Below are 11,020 nucleotides of genomic sequence, written 5' to 3'. Positions count from 1 at the left end.
ACATTAACAAAATGAAAGATAAAAATCATATGATTTCAGTAGTTGCAAAAAAGCATTTGACAAAGTTCAGCATACATTCATGATAAAAATCCTCAATATACTGGGTATAGATGGAACAAAAGAAAGGCCACATATGACAAACTCACAGCGAATGTGATATGCCACAGTGAAAAACTGAAAAGTTAGCCTTTTCACTAACCTCAGGAATAAGGATGTCCACCCTCACCACTTTTACTCCAAGCTAGTACCATAGGTCATAGCCACAACAACCAGGCAAGAGATTAAAAGCATGTGAATTAATAAGGATGAAGTACCATTGTCACTGTTTACAGATAACACTGATAATGTATATAGAAAGCCCTAAAGATTCCACCAAAAATCTATTAGAATAAACGAATTCAGTAAAGTTGTAGGATACAAAGTTAATATAGAGACAACTGTTGCATTTCTGTACACTAAAAACTAGCAAAAAAAATATTAAGAAAACCACTTTACAACTACATCAAAAAGAACATACATAAGAATAAGTTTAATCTAAGAGTTAAAAGACCTGTATTCTGAAAACTAACAGAGGAAAGAACTTGAAGTTGACACAGTAAATGGAAAGATATAGATGGATTGGAGGAGTACTATTCAAAGGTTCATACTACCCAAAGCAATCTGCAGATTGGGTGCAATTCCTATCAAAATACCAATAGTAGCACTTTTCATAGAACTAGAAGAAATATTCGTAAAGTTGATATGGAATCACCGAAGACCCCAAATAGCCAAAGCAGTCTTGAGAAAGAACAAAGCTGGAGGCATCACCCTGCCAGTTTTCCAACAGTATTACAAAACTTATAGTAATGAAAACAGTATGGTACTGGCATGAAAATAGACAACACAGATCAATGGAACAGAATAGAAAACTCCTATGTCTATGACAAAGGAGGCAAGAATATGCAATGAAGATAAGATCATCTCTTTAATAAGTGGTGCTGGGAAAATTAGACAGCTGCATACAAAAGAATGTAAGATGACTACTCTCGTATGCCATATATTCAAACAAACCTCAAAATGGATTAAAGACATAAATATAAGACCTGAAACCATAAAACTATTTTAAAAAGCAGCAAAATCTTAGAAATTGGTCTTGGCAATATTATGGGGGAGGGGGGCGGATAGGTCTCCTCAAACAAGGAGAACAAAAGCAAAAATAAACAATTGGACTACATAAAATTGCACACAGGGCACATGAGTGGTTCAGTTGGTTAAGCATCCAACTTCCATTCTGGTCATGATCTCATGGCTCCTGAGTTCAAGCCCATCAGGCTCTCTGCTGTCACTGCAGAGCCCACTTTGGATCTTCTGTCTCCCTCTTTGTCCCTTCCCCAACTTGTGCTCTGTCAAAAATAGATATTAAAAGCTTTTGCATAGCAAGGAAACCAACAAAATGAAAAGAAAACCTGTTGAATGTGAGGAGATATTTGCAAATGATATATCTGGTAAAGGCTTGATATCCACAACAAATGAAGCACTCCTAATTCACAATCCAAAAAAAAAAAAAAAAAAAAAAACTAATTTAAAAATGGGCAGTGGACCTGAATATTTTTATAAAGATGTACAGATGACCAACAAACACATGAAAAGGTGCTCAACATCACTAATCAGGGAGATGCAAATAAGAAGTACAATGAGCTGTCAGGATGGATAGTGTAAAAAATACAGGGGATAACAGGTGTTGCTGAAGATGTGGAGAAAAAGCAATCATCATGCATTATTGGTGGGAATGGAAGTTCCTCAAAAAATTAAAAATAGAAGTACCATACTATGCAGCAATTCCACTTCTGGTATTTACCTAAAGGAAATGAAACCACATTCAAAATTATATATATACACTTCTATGTTTGTTGCACCATTATTTACAATAGCCATGATATGGAAACAACCTAAGGGTCCATCAGTAGATGAGTAGGAAAAAGTGGGGTATGTATGCACATGTGTTTGTGTGGAATACATATGCAGTGGAATATTACTCAGCAATAAAGAAGAATGGAATTTTGCCATTTGCTACAACATGGATGGGATTAGAGGGTATTATTCTAAGTGAAATAAGTCCAAGAAAGACAAATACTGTATGATTTCACTTACATGTGGAATCTATAAACAAAACAGACTCAAATACAGAGAACAAACTGCTGGTTGCCAGAGGAGAGATTGATGGGGGAATAGGAGAAATAGGTGAAGGAGATTAAGAGGCACAAACTTTCAGTTACAAAATAAATAAGTCATAGATATTTAAAGTATAGTGAAGGGGAATATAGACAATAATACTGTAATATCATTATATAGTGGCAGATAGTAACTATTTGCATTACAAAATGCTCACTACAATTATAAATATTAAATACTATGTATATCTGAAACTATATTGTATATCAAAACTATATTTTAGGTCAACTACAAAGTAAAAAATATAAAATAAGTCTAAATATACGATTAAGACAACATCACATCACAAAGAACATAAAAAGGAACAGATGAACTACAGAACACTCAGAAAATAACAGAATGGAAATACATGTATTCCCAAAAATAATTCCTTTAGATGCAAATGGACTAAATTCTTCCATCAAAAGGTATAGATAACTGAATAGATTTAAAAAAGAAAGCGGTGGAAGAGGCATCTATATGCTGCATACTGAAGAAGACTCCATGTAAGGAAACAGACTGAAAGTGAAGGAAGGGTAAAAAGTATTTCATACAACTGGGAACCAAGAGAAAGCTTGGCTAACTATATCAGACAAAACTGACTGTAAAACAAACTGTAATAAACAGAAGTCATTTCATAGTGATAAAGGAGTGACCTATCAAATATAACATTAGCAAATATTTATGAATGCACCATAGAAGCACTTAAATACATAAATCAAATTCTGACAAACCTCAAGGGAGAAAGAGCAATACAGAAATCACAGGGAATTTCGGTGAGGCTTTTTGTTGTTGTTTTAGTTTTAATTAAATTCCATTTAGTTAACATACAGTGTAATATTAGTTTCAGGTGTACGATTTAGTGATTCAACACTTCCATACAGCATCTGGAGGACATCACAACAGTTAGGGAACTTTAATACTCCACTTACATCAATAGATAGATCACCCAGATTGGGAGGGGGGGACTTTTTAAGGAAACATTGACCTAGAACAATAAATTAGGTAAAATGGAATTACCATATACAGAACATTCCATCCAAAAGTAACAATACACGTTTTAAAGCATAAATGGAATATTTTCAGGATAGATCATATATTATGCCATGAATCAAGGCTAAATAAACTTAAGATTGAAATATCTAGCCAATTTCCCCCAAACACAGTGGTATGAAACTAGAAATCAGAAGAAAAAAATGGAAAATTCACAAATGTGTATAATTAAATCACATGCTTTAAAACAACAATATATTGGTCAAAGAACAAATTAAAAGAGAAATTTGAAAATATTTTCAGTTGAAGATGAAACAATATACTAAAACTTAGAGAATGCAGAAATAATTCTGAGTGAAGTTCATAGCAATAAATGCAGTTATCAAGAAACAAAAAAGAGTTCATATAGACAACTTGAAACCTCAAGGAACTAGAAAGAGAAAACTAAATGAAGCCCAAAGTTGGCAGAAGGAAATAACAAAGAGCAGAAATAAATAAAGACTACAAAGATCAAAGAAACTAAGAGTTGGCTCTTTGTAAAGATAAAATAAACAAGCCTTTAGGTAGACCAAGAAAAGAGCAAGAGAAAACTAAAATAAATGAAACCACAGAAATACAAAGGATCATAAAAGACTGATATAGATAATTGCACATCAGCAAATTGTACAATAAATTTTGGGAACATAAAACTTAATGAGAAGGCATCATGAAGAAATAGAAAATCTGAAAAGATTGAATTGATAATCAATCTCCTTAATGATAATCGAAAACCTCTCAACAAACAACATCCAGGACCAGAAGGCTTCCCTGGTGAATTCTAAAAACATTAAAGAATTGGACTGGGCTCCATAGCTCAGGGGTTAGAGCACTGGTCTTGTAAAAAACATTAAAGAAGAATCAGTACCAATCCTTTTCAAACACTTGCAAAGGAACAAACAAACACGAGGAAAAAAAAAAAAAGGTGGGGGGGGTGGGGAGGAGGGAACCCTTCCAAACATTTTGCAGGGTCAGTATCACCCTGGTACCAAAACCTTGCAGGGATGCCACAAGAAAACACTGGCCAATATCCCTCACAAATATAGATGAAAAACCATCAACAAAATATTATCAAGTAAATTCAGCAATACATTATAAGAGAATCACACAACATCAAGTTCGATTTATTCCAGAGATACAAAGATGGTTCCCCATCCACAAATCAGTGTTATACACCTCATTAACAAAATGAAGAGTAAAAAAAGAAGATGATCTCAATGGAAACAGAAAGCATTTGACAAAGCTCAACATCTTTCCTGATAGAAACTCAATGAATGGTATAGAGGGAAGGTAACTTGACATAATAAAATTCACATATTAAAAAACCATAGCTATCCTCATAATCGATGATAAAAAGCTGGAAGAGTTTCTTTTAAGATCACGAACAAAATCAACCACATGACGAAATCTGGAAAACCTCCGAAAATGTGGAGATTAAAAACTACCCTACTGAAAAATGACTGGGCAAACCAGGCAATTAGAGAGGAAATTTTAAAATATATGTAAACAAATGAAAATGAAAATACAGCAGTCTCTGGGACACAGCAAAGGCAGTCCTAAGAGAAAAGTTCATTGCAATCTAGGCCTATTTCAACAAACTAGAAAAAGTGCAAATTTAAAATCTAAGAGAGCACCTAAAGAAATTAGTACGTTCCTTCCAACAGCACCAAAATATACATTCTTCTCAAGCACTCAAGGAAAAATTTCTAGGATAGATAATATGGTAGGCCACAAACGTCTTAGCAATTTTAAGATTGAAATCATAGCAAGTGCATTTTCTGAACACAATATTAGGAAACTAGAAATCAGTAGAAAGAAGACAACTGGAAAATTCACCAATACATAGAAACTCAACAACACACTCCTAAATAACCAGTGGTTCAAAGAAGAAATTAAAAGTAAAGTATCTTGAGGCAAAAGAAAATGGAAACACAATATACCAAAATTTATGGGTAGTAGCAAAAGCAGTTCTAAGAGGGAAGGTTGTAGTGATCAATGAATACATCAAGAAAGAGATCTCAAACAACTTAACTTACCAGCTCAAGGAACTAGAAAAAGAACAAAATAATCCCAAAGTTAGCAGAAGGATAGAAATAAAGATTAGAGCAAAAGTAAATGAAATGGAGTAAAGGAAGGTAATAGAGAAAGATCAACAAAACTCTAGGAGTTGGTTCTTTGAAAAGATAAAGTTCACAAACCTTCAGCTAGACCAATGAAGAAATAAGACTTAGAATTATAAATAGGAGACATTACAACTGATACCAGAGAAATACAGAGGGTCATAGGAGATTACAATATACAACTGTATGCCAACAAACAGGACAACCTAGAAGAAATCAATAAATTGCTAGAAACATACAACCTACCAAGTCTGAATCATTAAGAAACAGAAAATCTGAACAGACCAGTTACTAATAGGAAGACAATCAGCAATCAGTCTCCAACAAAGTGAAGCCCAGGACCAGGTGGCTTCTTACCACACTTTTTTTTTTTAATTTAAATTCAAGTTAGTTAACATACAGTGTAGTATTGGTTTCAGGAATAGAACCCAGTGATCCATCACTTCCCTATGACGCCCAGTGCTCATCTCAACAAGTGCCCTCCCTCCTTAATGCCAATCACCCATTTAGCCCATCTCCACCCCCCCACACACACATCCTCTCCAGCAACCCTCCGTTTATTCTCTATTCTCTGTATATCTCTGTTTTTATCTTATTTTCCTTCCCTTCCCCTATGTTCATCTGAGGTGTTTCTTAAATTTCATACGAGTACAATCATCTGCTTATGTTTATCTTTCCCTGATTTATTTTGCTTAGTGGAACATTCTAGTTCCATCCATGTTGTTGCAAATGGCAAGATTTCATTCTTTTTGGTTACCAAGTAATATTTCAGTGTGTGTGTGTGTGTGTGTGTGTGTGTGTGTGTGTGTGTTTAATGTGTGTGTATATATATATATATATACACACACATTAAACACACACACACACACACACACATACACACGCCACATCTTTATCCATTCATCAGTCAGTGGACCTTTGGGCTCTTGTTTAGCTATTGTTGATAGCACTGCTATAAATGTTGTAATGCATATGCCCCTTCAAATCAGCATCTTTGTATCCTTTGGATAAATACCTAGTAGTGTAATTGCTGGGTCATAGGGTAGTTCTAGTTTTGATTTTTTGAGGAACCTCCATACTGTTCTAGAGTGACTGTAGCCGTCTGCATTCCCATCAACAGTGCAAGAGGGTTCCCTTTTCTCCATATCCTCACCAGCATCTGTTGTTTCCTGAGTTGTTAATTTTAGCCACTCTGACCGGTGTGAGGTGGTATCTCAGTGTGGTTTTGATTTGTATTTCCCTGATGATGAGTGATGTTGAACATCTTTTCATGTGTCTGTTAGTCCTCTGGATGTCTTTGGAAAAGTGTCTATTCATGTCTTCTGCCCATTTCCTCACTGGATTATTTGTCTTTAGGATGTTGAGTTTGAGAAGTTCTTTATAGGTAGATACTAATCCTTTATCAGATACATCATTTGCAAATATCTTCTCCCATTCTGTAGGCTGCCTTTTAGTTTTGGTGATTGTTTCCTTCACTAAGCAGAAGACTTTTATCTTGATGAAGGTCCCAATAGTTCATTTTTGCTTTTGTTCCCTTTGCCTCCAGAGACATGTCCAGTAACAAGTTGTTGTGGTTGAGGTCAAAGAGGTTGTTGCATGTTTTCTCCTGTAGATTTTGATGGTTTCCTGTCTCACATTTAGTTCTTTCATCCATTTTGAGTTTATTTTTGTGTATAGTGTAAAAAAGTTGTATTCTACCAGTCCTTCTCAAACTCTTCCAAAAAGTAGAAAAGAAGGGAACACTCCCAAGCTCATTTTTACAAAGCCATATTACCCTGGTAAGAAAGTCCGATAAGGACACTGTAAGAAAAGAAAAACTATAGACCAACAACCCAAATACAGATGCAAAACTTTTCAAAAAATGTCAGCAAACCACATTCAACAGCACATTAAAAGGACCATGCACTGTGATCAAGTGGGATTCATCCCTGGGATGTGAGGAGGGTTTAGTATATGCAAGTCAGTAAATGTGATGCATCACATTAACTGAGTGACAGTTACAAATCCTGTGATCATCTAAATAGATACAGAAAGAGTATTTGACAAAATGCAGGATCTATTCATGATAGGAAAAAAAACTCTCAACAAATTATGTATAGAAGGAATACCGAAACATAATAAAGGCATGGATCTATTTCTTGGCTCTAAATTGTCTATATGTCTATACTGTATGTGTATTTGAAAGTTACTAAGAAGATAAATCTTAAGTTTTCATCACAAGGAAAAAATTTTAAACTATGAAGTGATGAATGTTAACTTTATTGTTGTAATCATTTATCATAATATATACACATACCAAGTCATTTTGCACCTTAAACTTACAGTGTTATATGTCAATTATATCAGTATAACTGGAAAAAAGTGGGTAAATGCCAAATTTCAATAGACATCCAAAATTTTCAAAGTATGGTTAAAGCTTCGAATTGAAAATGTGTACAGCATTTTGTGGTTCCCTTAACTCAAGTACCTATTTATATATTTCTCCAGTTCTTTTATTTTAGGATTATGAAGTTATTCTATACCCAGACAGAATTATAGGTAAAAAGTATGTTGGAGAGGGGCACTTGGGTGGCTCAGTCAGTTAAGCACCCAACTCTCGGTTTTGGCTCAGGTCATGCTCTCACGGTTTCGAGATTTTGAGCCCCATGTAGGGGTCTGTGATGGCAGCACAGAACCTACTTGGGATTCTTGCTCTCTGCTCCTCCCTAATTCACACAGTCTTTGTCTCAAATAAATAAAGTTTTAAAAAGTTATATTGAAGAGATTAAATATATTTAATACTTAGAAACATTACTCATTATTGCCCTAGCTAGTTGTTTTTATATGTCAAGCTTTTAGTGGTTTGTAATACTAATGATTCCCTTATGGTATTTTGAAATTATAAGAACTGTATTATAAGTTACTGGACAGGGTACCCTCATTTCAGTTGAAAAAATTCATCCACATGAGCAACACAGTCTAGTGTGGTAGTTAAGGGACACTGAGGCCAGATGGCTTGGATATAAATCCTGACTCTGTCTCTTAACCAGTTGTGTGTGAATCTTGAGCAAAATATTTTTTACTTATTGGTGCTTCTATTTCCCTACCTGGTAAATGGGGAGTGAAGAGTGGGTAAATATATAGAATTCACCTCCTAGTGTTTTTCTCAGGGTTAAATGAGTTAACATATGTAAAATGCTTAAAACCAAGCCTGGTACATGATAGATGCTGCTTGCGTGTACATTTATCACCACTTTTACTGCTCTAATGTGTATTAATGAAATGTGTTGTATATCAGAACTATTTTGATTGTGTCTCAAGTGCTACTCTTAAGAGGAACTACATTGGTGAGAGATGTTTGGATTCATACCGAGGTATTAGAAATTTCTGATGCTTTGAATCCTACTTTAAAAAAAAAAGCAAAAGAAAAGCAAAACTAAAGTTCCCTAACTCCTCCCTATTAGAAAGAGATTCCCTAGTTCTTCACCCTCTTCATCCATAAGGTTGTTAATTGACACAGTGGAGCCCATTGGGGAAGGCTCCCCCTCCTTCTTCCTCCCCTCTACCACAGTCAGCATTGTTGCCCTTGACCTCTTAGATTGTTAAATCTTCACCCCTACTATGAATTGCAACAGTAATATGGACTTTTGTTTTGTTTACAGATAATACAACAAACACATCAAGTAGTAGAAACTGAGCAAAGCAAAGAAGTTGAGAAATGGAAAAGACTTGCACAGTTGAAGAATCGTGAGTTGGACAAGTTCCGCACAGAATTAGACTCAATACTAGATGTTCTCCGAGAGCTGCACCGGCAGGGGGTGGTGGTGCCGGTGGCTTTGGCGGATGGAGTAAGGGCACAGGAGTATTACTAGCAACTGGGATTCCCCGCGACCTCACGGAAAGGCTGGATGACGGGTGATGAGTTGGGTTGTGCCACTGTCACAAGAAGCCTTTTGAAAACAAGTGTTCCAGTATGTTGCCAGAAAGCAAACAGTACAAGAGCAACATTTCAAAATAAATTGCCCTAAACCAGTAAAAAGCAAAACACATTATGCTGTATTTTACTGAAAATCATTAACCAGTCACACTTTAAGCCACTTATGGACAAGTCCCCTTATGTCAGAGGATTAGAACTAGTGAGGTTAGTTGTAAAAGGTCTAACTTAAATTCTCGATACGAAAAGGAAACAACTGCTCATACTCTGCCATTTTTGACTGTGTGTATTAATCCTTCATACCAGAAAAACAGCTCCTCTTTCTCATGGAAACGTGGAGAAGACGGAGCACAGTGGTCTGAACAATCACCAGAATAGCCGAACTTCCACAGTAACTTTGACAAGAATTACAACTTTGTACCACCAGACAGTGGACTCCCTTGTGTTCTCCCAGATTTCCACTTCTACCTCTGGGTGCCTCGTTTTTGCACCTGATATAAAGGTGCAAAACATATTTCACATGTAAAAGGGGAATCTGATTTATTCATTGTTTTAATCTTTTATGCTCCATGTCTTAAATTATAGTCCTTTTTTGTAAGTCTAGATTATAGACAGACTCTTTACTTCCTCTATTTAAAAAGTAATGTATGTTCATTAGACAAACCTAAAAGCATGCGTAAAAGTAGTTGGATTGTTATTTTTACAATGCCCATTTCCAGAAGCAGATAATATATAAAATGCTGATGAATTAAAGCCGTAGCCACCTTATTTTCAAGCATTTGGGCCCTGTGCTGTCCAATAGAAGTATAACATGAGTCACATGTAATTTTCAATGTTCTTATAGCAGCATTTAAAAAGAAAAAGAAACAAAATGCAATTAATTTGGGTAATTTATAATCAAACTAAATATCAGTATAAAAATTGAGCTTTTACATTTTTTTCCATACTTAGTCTTCAAAATTTGGTATATTTTACGTTTCAGCACAACTCAGTTTGGACTAGCCACATTCCAAGTGCTCGATTATCATATGCCAGTAAGTGCAATTCTAAAATAATAAAGGGTGAAACACTTTGTAGAAGACAGGTAAAATAGGTCTTGGTGAAATTATGGGTAGCAAATATGAAATGTGCAAATTAAGTATAAGGAATGCAGTTAAAGTCTTAATGTTCAACACTTCTGTCCTTAAGATGGTAGAAAAAGCATTAATGTAAGGTAGCTATATTTTATGTGAAAGAATTTTGTTACAATATAAACTATTTTGGTTATGCATTGAGTGTATGTGTGTTTTTTTTCAAACTGCAAGCCTATTAATTTATAGCTACCCTCATCCCCCCCTTGGCCCTCTTGGCCATCCATTAGCCCTTTATTCCAAGCACAAACATGGTTGGTTCTGAAACACAAGCAAGTGCAAACATCAGATAGATTATTACTTACAGAAAAAAGTACATCCTATTTTGGTACGGATTCTTTTTTCTTTTGGAATAAGCTGTGCCCGTGGCAGGTGTTCAGTTCTATTTACAGATTAAAGATCCCTAGGTACTGTCAGAATTACTAGTTGCAACTAAAAACCTCAGGAATCATACTCCATTCCTTAGTCATTACCATAAGGGTTTAGCATGAGAACACAGAAGACAGATAATATGTAGACTATCTTGAATAGGAAGGTTTTTATGGAGAATTAAGCTCCAGAAATTATCAGTCCCCTGCTACCAACTACATCCCCCTCACAAGGTCGTAAGGTACCTGCATCCACAGGGCAGGAACCTC

At 35.3% G+C, this 11,020-nt stretch overlaps 1 protein-coding gene across 2 annotated transcripts in view; it reads left to right on the top strand.

The window, feature by feature from the left end:
• CEP162 (centrosomal protein 162) overlaps positions 1 to 10,522 on the top strand; it is a 99,398-nt gene extending 88,876 nt beyond the window's left edge. For both annotated transcript variants that reach the window (XM_029945007.1, XM_029945008.1), the window contains exon 27: positions 8,981 to 10,522. In XM_029945007.1, the coding sequence (XP_029800867.1) occupies positions 8,981 to 9,190 (210 nt within the window). In that variant the 3' untranslated portion in view covers positions 9,191 to 10,522. The remainder of the gene's footprint in view (positions 1 to 8,980) is intronic.
• Positions 10,523 to 11,020: the final 498 nt, after the last annotated feature.

This window comes from Suricata suricatta, chromosome 7, assembly GCF_006229205.1.
Source record: "Suricata suricatta isolate VVHF042 chromosome 7, meerkat_22Aug2017_6uvM2_HiC, whole genome shotgun sequence".
NCBI lineage: Eukaryota > Metazoa > Chordata > Mammalia > Carnivora > Herpestidae > Suricata > Suricata suricatta.
The sequence above is the reverse complement of the archived record's forward strand: the minus strand, read 5'-3'. Positions and strand labels throughout refer to the sequence as shown.